The sequence below is a fragment of the Myxine glutinosa genome, chromosome 11, assembly GCF_964187855.1.
Source record: "Myxine glutinosa chromosome 11, kmMyxGlut1.1, whole genome shotgun sequence".
Lineage (NCBI taxonomy): Eukaryota > Metazoa > Chordata > Myxini > Myxiniformes > Myxinidae > Myxine > Myxine glutinosa.
In genome coordinates, this window is record NC_136271.1 from 37,463,406 (window position 1) to 37,482,153 (window position 18,748).

The 18,748-nt window shown below is 47.7% G+C and overlaps 1 protein-coding gene across 2 annotated transcripts in view; it reads right to left on the reverse strand.

The window, feature by feature from the left end:
- Positions 1–18,748, reverse strand: part of RIOK1 (RIO kinase 1) — a 59,188-nt gene that overhangs the window by 12,606 nt on the left and 27,834 nt on the right. For both annotated transcript variants that reach the window (XM_068130519.2, XM_068130520.2), the window contains 2 exons: positions 17,466–17,569; positions 17,100–17,206 (listed from right to left, as the gene is read on the reverse strand). In XM_068130519.2, coding sequence (XP_067986620.2) covers positions 17,100–17,206; positions 17,466–17,569 — 211 coding nt within the window. The remainder of the gene's footprint in view (positions 1–17,099; positions 17,207–17,465; positions 17,570–18,748) is intronic.

Here is an 18,748-nt window from a genome sequence, read left to right on the forward strand (position 1 = left end):
ACTGTTTGTGATAATACAAGTCAGCTCCAAAAACTGCATGCTCATCCTGGAGGTCACACATTCGACTGAAAATGTCATCCTGGAAGAAGTTTGCTGCTTGTAAAAGTGAAGTAGCACGGTTCGACTCAGATATACGATATTTCGTGAAGTCCCGTTGGTGTGACTTCTTGTTACAAATGATGCAGTTCATCGAGTAGTTGACACTATATGCATCTGTAGGATTTGGAGGTGAACGTACAGTGGAGTGAGCACGAGTGGAAACCCCATGTGGACTGCCAGATTCTTCTGAGGATAGCGATGCTTTCTGTGATTTCCCTCCTTCCTGGATGCGTCTGAGCAGATTCGCATTGGTGTACTTCTTGTAGCACTGGTTGGAAACATGATAGAAGTCACTCTCGGCTGGCATCAACTTTATGCGTTTTGTTACAGAGTCGTTTCGTATGTCACTAGCTTCCCGTATTCGTTTACACCCGTTGGGTGTGCTTATCAGTTTTCCCTGTGTTGGCTCTTGACAAATTACACACTTTGTCCGGTCAAAATCACCAACTCCTATCCCCGAAAGCTGTACAAATTCCATTGCTGATTGTGGATTAGGGCTTGTATTAGGTCTTGTATGAGGGCTCGTCTTCAGAATTTATCTGAAATAAAAGAGAAGTGGATTACAGTGAGTTGATTTGTTAAATGAAGATCTTTAAACGTAATGATTACAGAAAGCAGCAATTCTTCAATTTTGTGATGGACACCATATACTCCTGGCTCGAGGGGGAGTTCGTGGCCATCGCAAAAGTACAAAGTCACCAATGATTTGGGTGATAGTTATGGGCGCCACGTTGGATTTAAAGGTTACCTGAATATACTCAAGAAGATTTTTGCTGGTCTCAGTGAACCACTGTATTATTATACCACTGTAGCGGTTACCGGAAGCATTACACAATCCTCTTGCGCCGGCCGATGACGTAACCGGCAGGCGGTCACTTGCCCAGGCTCGTCCGGACTTGCCCGGACTTGCCTTGCCCGGGCGGACACTTGGTTTGCAAACCACGCCCCGTTGAGAGGCGTGGCTTACCGATTTGCATACCACGCCCCGCCTGAGAGGCGTGGCTTTTGTGTGGTGAACTTTGGTTATAAATTGCCGCCCGTTCTATCGGGCTTTTCAGTGCTTTTGAGTTGAGCTAGAAATAAATAGCTCAGTGAAACTTCGTTCCTGGTGGTCGTCCATTTTGTCCGGCTTTATCGTGAGAGCATACATAGCTCCACAATTGGTGACCCCTTTTCAAGAACACGGCGATGGAGTCATCTGTAGCTTTGAAGTTCCCTGGCTTTTCGGAATCGCACGCAGCTGTCTGGTTCGCCCAAGCGGATTCTCAATTCGCCCTGCGGAATATCACGGAGGACACGACGCGCGACCACCATGTGGTCTCCGCGCTCAACGCCTCCACTGCCGCCCGGGTCCTGAGCTTCCTACAGAACCCGCCGAACGCCGACAAATACGGCGCGCTCAAAGGCCTACTCCTCGGTGCGTTTGGACTCACGGAGACCGAACGCGCGCGACAACTGCTCGACCTCCCGGAGCTGGGTGAGGCCCGTCCATCCGAACGCATGGACCACATGCTTGCTCTACTCGGCGACCACAGCCCAGATTTCCTCTTCCACGAGCTGTTCCTCCGGCAGCTACCCGGGCAGGTACGATTAGCTTTGGCTAATTCACCCATCACGGACCTTCGCGCCCTGGCCAAGGAGGCCGATAATTTTTCTCGGCCAGGCGACATGTCGGAGCGGCCGCCTGGAACCCTGGGCCGACCGAGGCAACGCCCGCGCCACGACCGGCGCCACCACCGGCCGAGTTAGCGCCACTGGCGGCAGCGGCCGCCGCGACGCTCCGTCGACCGAACCCGACGCGACCGCCGGAGCCTCCACCAGAGCAGACCATGTGCTACTACCACGCCAGGTTCGGGCAGAAGGCCAGACGTGCCGCCCACCGTGCACTTTCGGCAGGTCGGGAAACGACCAGGCCGGCGCTCACTGCCTGCCATGAGCGTCGGCCATTCAGGCAGCCTTCTGTTTATTACGGACACAGCGTCCGGGCGGCGTTTTTTGTGCGACACCGGCGCTCAGCTGAGCGTGATACCCACCTCGGTGCAGGACAAACAGGCCGCGCTTTGCGGCCCCGCCTTGATCGCCGCAAACGGCTCCTCCATCCGCACCTTCGGTCGCGCAGCGTCGCATTCTGCTTCGGGGGCCAGCTCTTCAGGTGGGACTTCATCACGGCGAACGTACCCATGGTCTTGCTGGGTGCAGATTTTCTTTGCGCGCATGGGCTTTTGGTTGACGTCAAACCGCTTCGGCTCATCAACGCGGAGACCTTCAGCTCGCTCGCTTACTCATTGAGCGGCTCCGCACCAACTAAGCTAGCCTGCACTCTCCCGGCCGCGGACGATTTCACCCGCCTACTCGCCGAGTTTCCCGCCCTCACGCAGCCGACGTTTTCGGCCGTCGCCGTCAAACACGGCGTCGAACACCACATCCCGACCACAGGTCCACCGGTCTACGCCAGGGCGCATCGCCTCGACCCGGCCAAACTCGCCGTGGAGAAGGCGGAATTCGATGCGCTGGAGCGATTGGGCATTGTGCGGCGCTCGAATAGCACGTGGGCCTCGCCCCTGCACATCGTGCCCAAACCGGGTGGCGGATGGCGACCATGCGGCGATTACCGCCGTCTCAACGACGCCACCACCACCACCACCACCCCCGACCGGTACCCGATACCACATATACAGGACTTTTCCGCCGGTTTGGCGGGGCGGGTGATCTTTTCCAAGGTCGACCTCATTCGGGGCTACCACCAGGTACCCGTCCGGCCGGCCGACGTGCCGAAGATGGCGGTAATTACACCTTTTGGCCTCTTCGAGTTCTTTCGCATGCTGTTCGGCCTTAAGAACGCGGCCCAGGCCTTCCAACGACTGATGCACAGTGTGCTGCCCGACCTCACCTTCCTTTTAGTCTACTTGGACGGCATTCTCATCGCCAGCACTTCCCGGGCGGAGCACCTCATCCACCTGCGCACGCTTTTTGAGGGCCTCGGCAAGCACGGTCTCATCATCAACCCGGCGAAATGCCAGTTTGGCTTAATAGCCGTCGACTTCCTGGGGCACCGCATCACGAAGCGCGGGGCCGTTCCGCTGCCGACCAAGGTGGAGGCAGTCACAAGTTTCCCGCGCCCCCGCTCCATCAAGGCCCGACAGGAATTTTTGGGAATGGTACATTTCTACCACCGGTTCATACTCACGCCGCCCAACTCATGCGCCCCCTGTACGAAGCCCTCCGGGGCAAGCCGGCCAAGCACGACGTCGCCTGGACCAAAGAGATGGATGAGGCGTTCACGGGCGCTAAGCTGGCCCTCGCCAACGCGACCATGCTGGCGCACCCGGTGCTCGACGCACCCATCGCCCTCACCATGGACACTTCCGACTACGCGGTGGGCGCCGTGCATGAACAGTGGGTGAACGGGGCTTGGCAACCACTGGCCTTCTTCAGCCGACAGCTTCGCCCTAACGAGCACAAGTATAGTGCTTTCGACCGCGAGCTCCTCGGCCTTTACCTGGCCGTTCGCCACTTCCGCCATCTTTTAGAGGGCCGCCCATTCACGGTGTTTGTGGACCACAAACCCCTGGTCTTCGCCATGGCCAAGGTTGCAGAGCCGTGGTCGGCCCCCGCCAGCAGCGCCACCTCTCCGCCGTGTCCGAATTTACGACGGACATCCGGCACGTCGCGGGCAAGGACAACGCTGTGGCCGATTGCCTCTCCCGGTCCGGCGCGAACGCCGTCCACCTCGGTGTGGACTTCGCCCGCATGGCGGCCGACCAGACCGCCGACCCCATGGTGCAAGCCCTCCGGACAGCGGACACAGGCCTGCGGTTGGCCGACGTCCCCTTCGAGGACACAGGCACAGTTCTCCTGTGCGATGTTTCCCTGGGCCAACCTCGCCCCATTGTGCCCACCGGATGGCAGCGGCACATTTTTGACGCCCTCCACGGCCTTTCCCACCCGGGCCGGAAAGCGTCGCAGAAGCTTGTGGCAGCAAAATTCGTCTGGCACGGGCTCCGTAAGGACGTCCGTGACTGGGCCAACGCCTGTGTCGCCTGCCAACGCGCGAAGGTCCACCGGCACACCCAGGCCCCGTTGGCACCATTCGACGTGCCCGCGCGGCGCTTCGACCACGTCAATGTGGACCTGGTGGGACCCCTTCCCTCCTCACGGGGCTTCACCCACCTCCTCACGATGGTGGACAGGACCACCAGGTGGCCGGAGGCCGTCCCGCTGGCATCAACAACATCCGCCGATGTGGCGCAGGCCTTCATTGGCACATGGATTGCCCGTTTCGGCACCCCCTCGGACATCTCCTCCGACAGAGGCCCGCAATTCACCTCTGAGCTTTGGGGCGCGGTCGCCCAGGCCTTGGGGTTCAAGCTACACCGCACCACGGCCTACCACCCCCAAGCCAATGGCTTGTGCGAGCAGTTCCACCGCTCGATGAAAGCCGCTCTCAGGGCCAGCCTCCAGGACGACGGTTGGGCTGACAGGCTCCCGTGGGTCCTATTGGGCCTCCGAACGGCCCCTAAAGAGGACCTCCAGGCTTCCACCGCCGAGCTGGTCTACGGCCAGCCACTGCGCGTGCCGGGCGAGTTCATCCCCGACACCACCGGCCCCTGGTCCGCGGCTCGCCAACGCTCGGTCCTCCAGGAGGTTTGCCCCCGTGCCCACGTCCCATCACGGCTGCCCCCAACCCCACGTCCCCCCAGCACTTCGCACTGCGGAGTACGTTTTCATCCGGAACGACGCACACCGGGGACCGCTCCGGCCGCCGTACGATGGACCTTTCCGGGTCCTGAAGAGGGACGACAAGTCGTTCATCGTGGACATCGGCGGCAAACCGGACCACATCTCTGTGGACCGCCTCAAGCCGGCCCATTTGGACCTCGACCAACCTCCACGGTGGGCCCTTCCTCCACGACGGCGCCGTCCCCCGTCAACCAAGCCCCCCGCCCGACCATCCACCGCCACGCCACCTACCACCCCCACACAAATCGCCAGGGGTCGTTTCGGGCGGGTCATCAAGACCCCCCTCAAACTGACTCTCCCGGTGCAAGTTAATTCTGGGGGGGTGCATGTAGCGGTTACCGGAAGCATTACACAATCCCCTTGCACCGGCCGATGACGTAACCGGCGGGCGGTCACTTGCCCGGGCTCGTCCGGACTTGCCTTGACCGGGCGGACACTTGGTTTGCATACCACGCCCCGTTGAGAGGCGTGGCTTACCGATTTGCATACCACGCCCCGCCTGAGAGGCGTGGCTTTTGTGTGGTGAACTTTGGTTATAAATTGCCGCCCGTTCTTTCAGGCTTTTCAGTGCTTTTGAGTCGAGCTAGAAATAAATAGCTCAGTGAAACTTCGTTCCTGGTGTCGTCCATTTTGTCCGGCTTTATCGTGAGAGCATAGCTCCACACCACTGTATTATTATACTCTTATCATTGGATTCCTTGGCCTTAAATGCATGAGTATAGCCACCAACATCAAGCGTCTGTGTGTTTTGATGACTGATATATGGACAACTGCGATTTTGAATGGCGGCAATTTTGAAATTCAAGATGGCTACCGCAAACGAAGGAGCCAATGTAATTGTTATTGGTCTTGTTGATTTCCTCGACTCTGAAAACATAGGTTGAGGCACCAATATCATGTCTCTATGAGTCTCACAGACCAAGATATGGTCAAAAGTAATATTTATGGCGGCCATTTTGAAAATCGACCTCTGTAGCAAAATCTATACAGATTTGGGCTTGTCACCCAAATTTTTTTGAAAGGTCTTGGTATGTACAACAATAAAATCATGGGTGACTTTGTACTTTTGCGATGGCCACGAACTCCCCCCCCCCCCCCAAGAGATGACACTATAATACAGTAGTGCTTCCACGGTTGAAAGACCGTTTCAAAAAGTAAATTGTTATTCAATTTTGTTACCAGTCAGTTTTGGAATTCTCTACCTCTACAAATAAGAACGGCCAAAACTCCTGAAAAATCCTGTTTGAAAAAAAGCAGAAAAAAAAGCACTTCAACATTTATACGATACATAGAGTTAAATGTCACGTGCCAGAATTTTCAGTACCTTTCCAGATTTTTAGGCATGGTCATTTATCAAGTCTGATTTTACGTTAGGTTTTACCTGACCTTTTAAACTTTTTTTAACCTTTATCTGTGTTTGTTTGTGAGCAGCATATCTCAAAAGGTTGTGGATGGATTCGGATGAAACTTGTTGGACAGATTGGGTGTTTGACAAGGATGAATTGATTCGATTTTGGTGAAGATCAGAATCTGGGTCCAAATACAAGAATTGTTTTAAGAGAGATGGAGCCAAAAATGATATTGTTACGTTTGTAGGGGGTAAGCAGTGATTACTTTAGTCCAGGTAGATTTGCATAGATTAGTGTGCTCCGATTGTCGTGAAGAAGAAGAACCACCTTGATGTAATAAGTAAGGAACTTGTTTAGCCCGGATGTTGGATTAAGGTGCATCTTCGTCCCCATTACGAGGAGTGGGGCATGCTAACTAGCTCAGGGATTATGGGTAATTATCCCTTGCACGTCGTTACCTCTGTACTTTATTCCTCTGTGCCTTTTGGCACCACACCACATTTAGCCAGTATCCCGCATTTAAACTCACTAATTAAAAAGCTCACCGGAAGTCATGCATCAAGCCCTACCGCTGACGACCCCGACTTGGGAGGCGCACAGGTCAGGCAGGCCGAGGCCAGGCCGCGAGAAGTGATTGGTCAGGGTTCTTGATTGACGGGGAGGACTGGTAAGAAGCACACGCTGATTGGTGAAGCACGACAGATGACGTCAGAGTGGCGTGTACAAAATAGTTGTAGCGGCAGACATTTTCCCTTCTCGTCCTGGATGCCATAGCAAACTGTCATGATTGCTCCTCTCCTCCCCCTTCTCGGTTTTGGTTCTGGCGGTAGCAGTTGTGTGCCGGCATCTCCTCCTCGTTCCCCTGTTCATCTGGTGTCTGGAGTGAGCATTCCCTCTTGCGCCTCTCGTTCCAAAAGCGATAGTGCACGGGGAGGCTTCATCGTGAGCAGCTGTGTTCTGGCATTGGGCTGGTGGTCGTGAGGTGGAAGAGCCACGGACGGAGAGCTGCGGTTTTCCCCAAGCAAGAACGACGAGCTGCACGACAACTCCCGGTCGATTCGCGCGTAAGGCCTGTTTCGCGCCAGTGGGCGCAGCCCAGTGAACGAGGGCGGATTGAGGCCCAGCAGCACGGGAGCGAGCGGATTTCCCGCCAACACCGGAGCCGCGTGTAGACTGCGCGGCCAGGGACTGGAAGAGTTCAGACGAGACGCACCGGTCGAGTCAAGCTAAGCGCACTAAATAACCACACACAGTTATTTTATATAACGTTATTTTATCCTTTGTCTGTGTGCAAGTCTGTTGTAGGGATGTCCCAATTTAGGAATTTATTTGACCGTGTTTTATTTTGTATTACCGGCATTTCTTTTAATAAAGCCGGTATTTTTGGACATTTAAAATCCGTTTTAGTTCGAGTTATTTTTTGCAGGTTTGAGGCCTGCCAGTGGGATCCGTGAAGATAAGCGCTCCGGGCCCCCCTCCCTCCCTCTTGCTCCCCCACGTGTATTCTCCGCTATATTTTTGAACTGAACGCTTCGGAGATGAGGCTCGTTTGGCCTTCCGTGCTACCCTAAGGTATCCACCAAGGGTAGTGACGCGACAATATATAGCACAATAACTCAAAAAGTTGTGGACGGGTAATGACAAAACAATCTGGATGAGTTAGTCGGTGACAAGAACAAGCCGATTCGATTTTGGTTTAGGTCCGAATCAAGTTCTGACTTATTCGTGGGATACAAAATGTAAACTCTTCAGCGTGGCGGTGGTACAGTGCCTTCAGAAAGTATTCACACCACATGACATTTTTCCACATTTTGTTGCATTGAAGCCTGAATTTAAAATGAAGAGATTTTTTGTCACTAATCTACACATAACAAATACCCCATAATGTCAAAGTATAATTTCGTTTTTAGAATTTTTTACAAACTAATAAAATATGAAAAGCTGAAATGTCTTGAGTCAATCGGTATTCAACCCTTTTGCTATAACACTCCAAATTGAGCTCAGGTGCATCCAATTTCCTTTGATCATCCTCGAGATGTCTACAACTTGATCGGAGTCCATCTGTGGCCAATTCAATTGATTGGACATGGTTTAGAAAGAAACACACCTTTCTATATAAGATCCCACAGTTGACAGTGCATATCAGAGCAGAAACTCCACCATGAAGTCCAAAGATTTGTCCATAGAACTGTCCATTTGAACAACACCATAGAGTGTTGAAAGTTCCTTTAGAAGGGTAATTCTAAAGGGTAATTCTAAAGGGTAATTCTAAAGGGTAATTCTAAAGGGTAATTATAACGGATAATTATAACGGATAACAAGCGTTACGCCTTGGTCCCCTGTCGGTGAAGTGATGAGTTGACAAGGTGGAAGACGCAAGGCAGCCATCTTGGATTTTGACGTGGCGACCCAATTTTCAATAGCGTTCTCCCTTATGCGTAGATACACCCACACACCAGATTAGATGTGAGTTGTTCGTTTATTTTTCAAGATATTTCACTCACAATGTTCAGACATACATGGCATCAGACATACATGGCATCAGACATACATGGCGGCGGCCATCTTGGATTTTGACGTGCCGACCCAATTTTCAATGGCGTTCTTCCTTATGCCTAGATACACACACCAGATTAGAGGTTAGAACTTCGCTTATTTTTCAAGATATTCCGCTCACAAGGTTCAGACATACATGGCGGTGGCCATCTTGGATTTTGACATGTCGAACAAATTTCCAATAGCGTTCTTCCTTATGCCTAGATACACCCACAGCAAATTAGAATTCGGTCCTTCGCTTACGCACGCACGTTCACACGCACGGACGGAGGGGAAAACCATAGTCCCCCTTTCGCTCCGCGGTGCGACGGGGGACAAAAATAATATGGGACTACCCAGCTTCCTAAAGCTGGCCATCTTACCAAACTTAGCAACCGGACAAGAGGGACCTTGCTCAATGAGGTGACCTATAACTCAATGACCACTTTGACAGAACTACAGAGTTCCTTCACCGAGATGGGAGAACCTGCCAGAAGGACAACGTTCTCTGCCATACTTCACAAATCTAGGGTTTATGGGAGAGCGGCCAGACGGAAGCCACATCTGAGAAAAAGGCAAATGACAGCACGCCTGGAGTTTGCAAAATGGCATGTGAAAAATTCAGAGGCATGAGGCAAAAAATTATGTGGTCTGACGAGACGAAAATTGAACTCTGGCCTGAATGCAATGTGCTACGTCTGGCAGAAACCGAGCACAGCTCATCACCCATCTCACACCATTCCTACTGTGAAGCATGGTGGTGGCAGCATCATGCTATGGGGAGGTTTTCAACAGCAGAGACTGGGAGACTTGTAAGGATAGAGGGAACAATGAATGGATCCAAATACAGGCAAATCCTTGAGGAGAAAGTGGTTCAGAATGCAAAAGACCTAAGACTGCAGCGAAGATTTACGTTCCAGCAGTCCAATGACCCCAAGCATACAGCCAAATACAGCAATACCCCGTTTTATGCCATTTCGACCTACGTCAAATCCGACTTTACGCCACTCTTCTTATCTAGAGTAAATTTCAGTTCAGCGAACGTCATTATGTGCGACTTTACGTCACTCCTACATCATAATAGGACGTGAAAAAAATATATTTAAAATAAATAAAATAGCACATAAAAATTAACAATAAAAGAAGCTAAAAAAACAATTTAAAATACAATAAAAAGCACATTAAAAAAAAAAAATGTATGAACAGTATACGTATGCATAGCTGCTGGTTCTCATTCAAAACAAAGGCAACGCCATATGCATTTTGTCCTGTGTTGCGGTCGCATGCTTGCTTTGCCTTTTGCTGTTATTTTTGTGATTATTCCTTTACTGTGGAAAGGTTCCTTTACTGTGTAAAACAACCAACGCAATGTGGCAACGGCGAAACATGACAACGATGCCGGCTCGGACGACCGTCCACGGCAGAGGTCACGTCACATCACCGTGCAGAGTGTGCAGTGTCCGCGACGAGGTCAGGTCCCAGGGCCCATGGCCCATGTGAAACCAACGACCGTGTCATGCCTCGAGCCGGGGTGCCTCGTCGGGCACCTCGCCGGCATCCGGCGTCGCCGAACCGATCGACGTGTGCATGTGCACATGTGCATGGATTTGCAAATGCCTGCCTGTACATCGTCGTTTCTGCGTATAACGCATCGTCCAAAAAAAAAGAAACATGCAACTTCGGCCGCTCGAGGAAAGACGGGGCACGTCTACGACTAGGAGGCAAGCGTGGATCCCTGGGGCGGCCGGGTTCATGGAACCCTGAGCTCGTTCGTTCGTCACAGACGACACAACACGACCACCGGTGAAACTGCTCAGACACGTTGGGTAAAGCACGCCGTGGTGAAGCGGGCCGCGGAGCCACTCGGCACACAAGCCCGCTCACGGTTGACACGTCCGTGCCGGTCACCCCATTCGAGAAGACCTGACCGATAGAAAACAACGGAGGGACTCCCGACGGGGAGCGGCAAAGATTCAGGGCGAAGCCGCAGCCTCCTCCAGTTATTTACTCTAGTTTTACGGTGTTTGTCTTCATTTTAAGGCATTTTTAAGGCATTACGCCCGGTTTACGTCAAAAACCGAGTGACGTCACGGCTTATGGAACGAATTAATGATGTAGGCCGGGGTATTGCTGTACAAGAATGGCTTCAGAAGAAGAATGTAAAATTCCCTGAGTGGCCCAGCCAAAGCCAAGACTTGAATCCCAGTGAGACTCTGCGGAAAGACTTGAAGACTGCTGTTCACCGATGCTCCGCATCCAACTTGATAGAGCTTTAGCAAATCTGCAAGAAAGAATGAGAGAAACTCCCCAAATCCAGATGTGCTAAGCTGATACAGGCATACCCAAGAAGTCTCGAAGCTGTAATAACTGCCAAAGGTGCTTCTTCAAATTATTGACTCAGGGGATTGAATACTCATGTAAATTAAATGTCTGTATTGATTTTTAATTGTGTTGAGAATTTTTAAGGACAAAAATGAATAAATAAATAAATGAATAAATCGCACTCACCGGGCACTTGAAAATTTGCTAATTATATATTTACAAACCAGTAATTAATGTTCTGTCTGATTTAAAGAGTGACAAGAAAAACCTTCATAGAGCAGAGACAATGTGCAGAACTACAAAATTTTGGCAAATGAATGGCTACCTGAGTCTGCATTCCTGAAAATGATATTTTGGCACCTGTGAAGTACAGGGTTGTTCATTAATTTTGGCCTAGGGTTGGCCAACCCCAGAGAGAGAGCGAGAGCGAGAGCGAGAGAGAGAGAAAGGGAGTGAGGGTGAGTGAGTGAGAGGGGAGAGAGTGTGGAGATGAGAGAGAGAGAGAACGAGAGAGAAAGAAAGGGAGTGGAGTGAGGGTGAGTGAGTGAGAGGGGAGAGAGTGTGGAGATGAAAGAGAGAGAGAGTGTGGAGATGAAAGAGAGAGAGTGTGGAGATGAAAGAGAGAGAGTGTGGAGATGAAAGAGAGAGAGTGTGGAGATGAAAGAGAGAGAGAGTGTGGAGATGAAAGAGAGAGAGAGTGTGGAGATGAAAGAGAGAGAGAGTGTGGAGATGAAAGAGAGAGAGTGTGGAGATGAAAGAGAGAGAGTGTGGAGATGAAAGAGAGAGAGTGTGGAGATGAAAGAGAGAGAGTGTGGAGATGAAAGAGAGAGAGTGTGGAGATGAAAGAGAGAGAGTGTGGAGATGAAAGAGAGAGAGTGTGGAGATGAAAGAGAGAGAGTGTGGAGATGAAAGAGAGAGAGTGTGGAGATGAAAGAGAGAGAGTGTGGAGATGAAAGAGAGAGAGAGTGTGGAGATGAAAGAGAGAGAGTGTGTGGAGATGAAAGAGAGAGTGTGTGGAGATGAAAGAGAGAGAGTGTGTGGAGATGAAAGAGAGAGAGTGTGGAGATGAAAGAGAGAGAGTGTGGAGATGAAAGAGAGAGTGTGTGGAGATGAAAGAGAGAGTGTGGAGATGAAAGAGAGAGAGTGTGGAGATGAAAGAGAGAGTGTGGAGATGAAAGAGAGAGAGTGTGGAGATGAAAGAGAGAGAGTGTGGAGATGAAAGAGAGAGAGTGTGGAGATGAAAGAGAGAGAGTGAGAGAGAGAGAGAGAGAGAGAGAGAGAAAGAGAGAGAAAGAGAGAGATAAAAAAAAAGAAGAGAGATAGGGAGTGGAGAGAGGGTGAGAGAGTGAGAGGGGAGAGAGTGTGGAGATGAAGAGATGAAAGAGAGGGGGAGAGGGGGAGAGGGAGATGAGAGAGAGAGAGAGAGAGAGAGAGAGAGAGAGAGAGAGAGAACGAGAGAGAAAGAGAGAGAGAGAGAGAGAGATAGGGAGTGGAGTGAGGGTGAGTGAGTGGGAGGGGAGAGAGTGTGGAGATGAAAGAGAGAGAGAGAGAGAGGGAGAGAGGGAATGAGAGAAAGAAAGAGAGAGAGTAAGAGAGAGAAAAAAAAAGAAGAGAGATAGGGAGTGGAGTGAGGGTGAGTGACAGAGGGGAGAGAGTGTGGAGATGAAAGAGAGAGAGAGATAATTATTTGGCCTTGGGTTAGCAAACCCCAGAGAGAGAGAGAGAGAGGAGAGAGAACGAGAGAGAGAACGAGAGAGAGAGGGAGGGAGAAAGGGAGAGAGAGAGGGAGAGAGAGAGAAAGAGAGAGAGAGAGAGAGTAAGAGAGAGAAGAGAGAGAGTAAGAGAGAGAGAGGAAGAGAGAGAGTAAGAGTAAGAGTAAGAGTGAGAGTGAGAGTGAGAGAGAGAGACGTTTGATGAAGGAACGTTTGATGAAGGAACGTTTGATGAAGATCAGGTCATGATCAGGCATTTTAATGTGCTGCAGCAAATTTATTACTTGATCACAATAGAACAGATTCCTGGTTATGGGGCAAGCTCAAAGCTCATGATTCGTGGGATATTTAATCACCGCACATATTGAAGGATGCAATCTGATGGAAGGTAATTTTGATTACTCAAGACAAGTTGTGTAATCTGCTATTTTCAACCTTGCTCCTTGTGATAGAATATGAAGAAGAAGAATCGATTGTGGGTTGATACTTGAGGAGTTGATATGTAATGGAATGTCGAGTAAGAAGGAGGAGGAGTTTGCTTCATTTCTGTATTTTGTGAGCGGACACTTGAGTAAGGTATGATGGGGAATGTTAATGGTCACTTGCTTGCTTGTAGATGAATTGGGAATGCCATTTCGTCCTTTCTTTGTAGTTCTAATGTTATTCATTTATTTTGTGTTATATGGTATGTGGAGATAGATTTCAATAAAACCTCATATCTGGAAACGAGGTATCGACTGGATTTCATAACAATCCTCAATCAGATGCCGTTTTTGACATCACGTGAGGAGACATTGAACATGGAATGTGAAAATAAGAATTATTCTTCATTTCTTACTTGTAACAGGCGTCCACAACCATCCTTGACCATGTTGTGCAACGTCGACCAACGCCCTCATTTTTCACACCTTTATTTGCTTTTAAATTTGTTTTATCTGCAACCGCTTCAGTGATCGACACGGAACCTTAAACCCATGAAGAATTTTTTGAACAAAGTTAATATGTTTTTTGGATGGAAAATGCGACCGGTATTCAAAAACATCTTTTTTGCAGGGGGTTTCATGCATCAAAAATAAACGGTTTATTATTGGTTCATGTTGCCTCGTACGTAGCCTGGTGTTGGCTTAGTGGTTAGGGTGCCAGCTTGGGATCCTAGGATGCTGGGTTTGAATCCTGGGCGATCGCTGAATTGACGCCAGAGGGGTTGACTCAGCCTGTCATCCTTCTGAAGTTGGCAAATTGAGTACCGGCTCACTGGTAATTCCCTGTGTGTCGCAAGAGTCGACAAACAGGGTTGGTGGCAGGAAGGGCATCCGGCCGTAAAACATTGCTTCAAAAAAAGGGGACCACGGTGCCCAAAAAAGGCCAACCCCTGCTCTGCGGGGAAAAATTGCCTCTAAAGGCGGTTCCTTATTTAAACAAGTACAAAAAGTTTTAAATAAAACAAAAGCTGCGTCGATGTTACACAATGCCTAGATGCAGCTGTGCCTATAACGTCGATGTTATAGGCACAGGACATTCCTATTGATTCGATTACTTGATGTTATTTTTGTGCAAAGTGAAAATATATCTCGGCAATTTCCCGTGTGTGACGACGAATTTTTAATATATCTCGGCATTTTCCCGTCTGTTATTTCAGGCGGTGTATGACTGACCATGCCGCGATTTAAAAAAAAAAAATCTCGGCAATTTCCCGTGTGTGGCGACACGTGAACGAAGCTATGCTCCTCTCTCTCCACATTATTGTGACGACGTATAAATTAAATATTTCATCGTGACGATTGTCATCAAATGGACGAATTTTTTATATATCTCGGCATTTTCCCATCTGTTATTTCGGGCGGTGTATGACTGACCATGCCGCGATTTAAACAAAATATATATATATCTCGGCATTTTCCCGTCTCTTATTTCGGGCGGTGTATGACTGACCATGCCGTGATTTAAAAAAAAATTATCTCAATGGACTTGAAGTTCCAGGCCTTTGAGAATTCATTTCGTTCTATAAAGGGCAACTTTCATCGGATTTTCTTCCCGTTTTTTTTCAACCGAGTCTAAAACTATGTTAGCGACTGTGAAAAATGAAATGATATATCGAATTTGATTTGAAATAAAACTGTGTGAGAGAGGAAGACACCACGGGCCTACAAAACAGGCCTCAAAGCTATGCGAGTTAATAAAATGGTGGATATTTGTTTATATGAAGGCTCTCCCAGAATGGGTGGAGCTATGGTTCCCAGAATGGGTGGAGCTTTGAGGTTTTGTCTTCTCTGCAAGAACAAGAAGAAGAAGAAGAACAACAACAACAACAGCAGAGGGCACTCTATGAGCAGCGTCTGCAACGCGGCTAAAAATTATATTGCCTCCTACGTGCTGATAATCATGTTCCAAAATTTCCACTTTTATCACTGTATTGTTTCCCAATGATTGCAAAGTGGCCAAAGGACTTTATAAGCATGAGTGTGCATAATTTACCGTTTCTATAAGACAAAACATTCTGAAATTGTAGAATTTTCACTTGTTAAAAATATAAATGTTGAAAAAAAATTACAAATGGCTGGGAATTAATTTGATGAAAGTAAAACAGCTATTCCTTGCATATCTGAGATTTTCACTCAGCCCTGCCCACAGTCAGATAACAGCAGTCACGACTATTTTGAAAATGGAGAGCTTCTAAAAAAATCAAATTCAATTCCAATCAGCTTCTTTCCAGAAAGTAAAGACTGATAGTGCAGGCTGGTAAAGGACACAAAGCTACATTCAGCTGTCAAAATGCTGACCTGTGCAGTGTGCATGCTTCTCACTGCTTTGATGCTACTTCGACTCATTTGTAAAATTTCAAATCCTGTTTTTGGCTTTGCGAATTGATTCTTTGCTCCTCTCCAGCTAAATGCCATTTTGCCTCAGCCCCGAGAGCATAGTTTAATTGGGATTATCGGCAATTCTCTTAGGTTTGTTGGAAAATGTGCCATGTTTGTTTGTTCGATGATTGTATAGTTATTTGCGTGTAATCGATTGAATTTTTAAAAGAACGTCGGATCTACAAATTAGAGCTAAACATAAAGGCTCGATGCAGTTTAAGACATGAACTTAATGGGCCAAAATAACTCACATGGTATGAGTGAACATGCAATTTCACAATCAACAAGCTTTGTCCTTGTTGGGGTATCCTCAGCATTAGCACAAATCTTCCATCCAATCACCACAAAAGATTTATAATAAGGCCTTGGACCATTAAGTCCATCTCTGATGGCCATTACCTGCAAGTCATTCTGTTTGCCACTGTTACTCTGCAATGCAACTGTCAAAATTAATTATATGTGTATCAATACCCTGTTACAGCCAGATATGTTGAAAAAGTGAAATTTCCAGCACATCTGCCAGTCTTCGAGAGAGTTTGTCGTGGGTAATAGGTACCGAGTTTGTCGTGTTCAAATCTTTGCTTACAGCATGCATATGTACCATAAAGCAGCTAATTAGGACATTTCGGAGTACGTCTCCGAAATAACCTCAGGGTGTGTTAAACAAAAATCTTGTTGAACCACTAGGTGTCCAGCCGTACGTACATACTTTAACATTTGACTAAAACATATTCTCCTCACAAACTATCCGACCGATATAGACCGAATGTGGTACGATGCATCAGGACAGCAAGGTCTCAAGGGGTTGTGCTCCCCATCCGGTTCCACCCAATTAGAGGGGTAAAAAGTGGGGTTTGCCCAAAATATTGGTATTTCATTCAAAAATCTTCTCAGAAACCGCCAGACAGATCCAGAACAAACTCGCCACGAGGCATCGGGACCATGCCCTAACCTTAAGTTGTGCTCCTCATGGTCATATCCACCAAAAAGGAGGCCACGGGCTCCCTCCCCTAATCCATCATATTCACTAAAACATTTTCCTCAAAAAACTACATGACTGATATGGACCAAATTTGGTACGATATATCAGAAGAGTATGGTCTCATGGGGTTTTGCTCTACATCTGGATCCATCCCCAAAAGTATAAGAGGCTGAAAATGGAGGGTTTTCCTCAAATTCAGGTAATTTATTTTAAAATCTTCTCAGAATCCGTAAGGAAAAAAAACCATTAGTCCCCCACGGGGCTATTTTCATCATTAGTATGACAACGTAAAAATAACATTAAAAAAAAATAAAGCTTTTATTACGTTTGTTGTTTCAATTCCAACTATCGCAACTCACCAGCTATTTATTACTCTGCTTTATATCCAAGTCATAATTCATCCAAGTTTCTATCTGCCTAACATATTTTTCAGTTACCAATTTCCTCCCTTTTTCCCATCAACCCACCCATCACCCCCTTCCATTACCATAATTCTTACCTTATCTAGGTAGGCATCCAAGTTGGCTCCTGTGATTGTTGGATCTGTGATGAAGTCAAAGAGCTCTCGGACTGTCATGGTCGGCACACCATGGCGGGAAAAAAATCCTGTTGAACCATGAGAAGCAATAAGGATCAGCCAAAGGCTTCACAAGTCTCAAACAAAATCCGTGCAGCCACTACCATCAAATTCCCCACCACCGCAAACTCCAAGAAGAAGGACCCCATAAATACAAAACATGGTTCTCCAAAAATAAATAAATATTATGACTTCAAAATATTATCAACGTTGTGATACATTTCTCAAAGCACAATAAAAGAAAAGGAAAAGTAAAGGCAAAAACAAAAAGCAGACAAAGTCTCATACCGTTGACATTGAAGCAGTCCTTCCGGAGAAACTCGAGAGCATGCTGATGGTCGTGTTCTACAGCTTGGGAGACATCAATGATGTATGCTTGTCCATCATGATAACTGTGCAAAATAAAAAACAAGCTCTTATAATTTGCACAATATATTGTGGGTTTTGGGGCAATACTGCAGTCTGTTGTCACTGCAATTTTATCCTGTGACACATCAATCATCTATCCATACTATATGAGAGCCATTTTTGCCTGTCTGTGTCTGTGCATGTGTCTGTGGTGTCTGTGGTGTCTGTGGTGTCTGTGGTGTGTGTGTGTGTGTGTGTGTGTGTGTGTGTGTGTGTGTGTGTGTGTGTGTGTGTGTGTGTGTGTACATGTGCATGTTGACAGTTTTCTCAGATGGCTGAACAGATCTTCAAACTTTCAGAAGTTTATCAGTGAGTGCCGGGGAGTGTTTTAGGCATAAAAATATTTTTTGAAAAAAGTTGGACGTTTTAGGATTTTTTTTTTTTAATCGCACTATAGCACCGAAGCCTTTGTAGCTATGTAAAATATAACAATAAACGATCCCCGACCGCATTCTTTAGTGGGTGTAGGAGAGTGTTTTATGTCCTCACACAAAAAAAAAAAAAAAAAAAACAGACCGGGAAATTCCGGGTACTCCTGCGCTAGTTCCTGATAAAACTATCTCTACATTATAAAGTAGCACTAAAAATATGGCGTCAGCGCATTTGTAGTCTCACTCCGAAGGGGTTGCGAGACAGTGTGCGTATTCACGTACATATATTTTCGGTTTAAATTATTTTTCTCTGCAACCGGCTTGTCCATTTATGTGAAATGTAGGAGGTCTCCCCCATGGATAATATTTTATTAATACTTCTGATGTCATAGGTCATATCGTATGACAGTCATATTAGATTAAAGGGGAAAAAAAAAAAATTGGACATCATCTCCGAAAACGCTGAAATAAAAAAAATGAAACCTGGCAAATGTCAGCAACTCCCCATGCGGCACACAGGGTAATAATGATGACATTGGTGAAGTGGTATTCCAGCCATAATTGGTAGAATCAAAATCCTTATCCTAAAAATCTGAAGCTTCATATATCTGATCTGATGTGAATGAAGATTTTAATTGATGTCACCGGTTACGTGATGCTGTGGCCATATTGAATTGAAAATAATAAAAAATTAAAAAAATGTTCTTCTCCAGGACTGCTGGAGAAGTTTAACAGATTGATGCAAAACCTCATGCATATCGCTGTGGTTTTAGGAAACCGCACAGAGGCAAT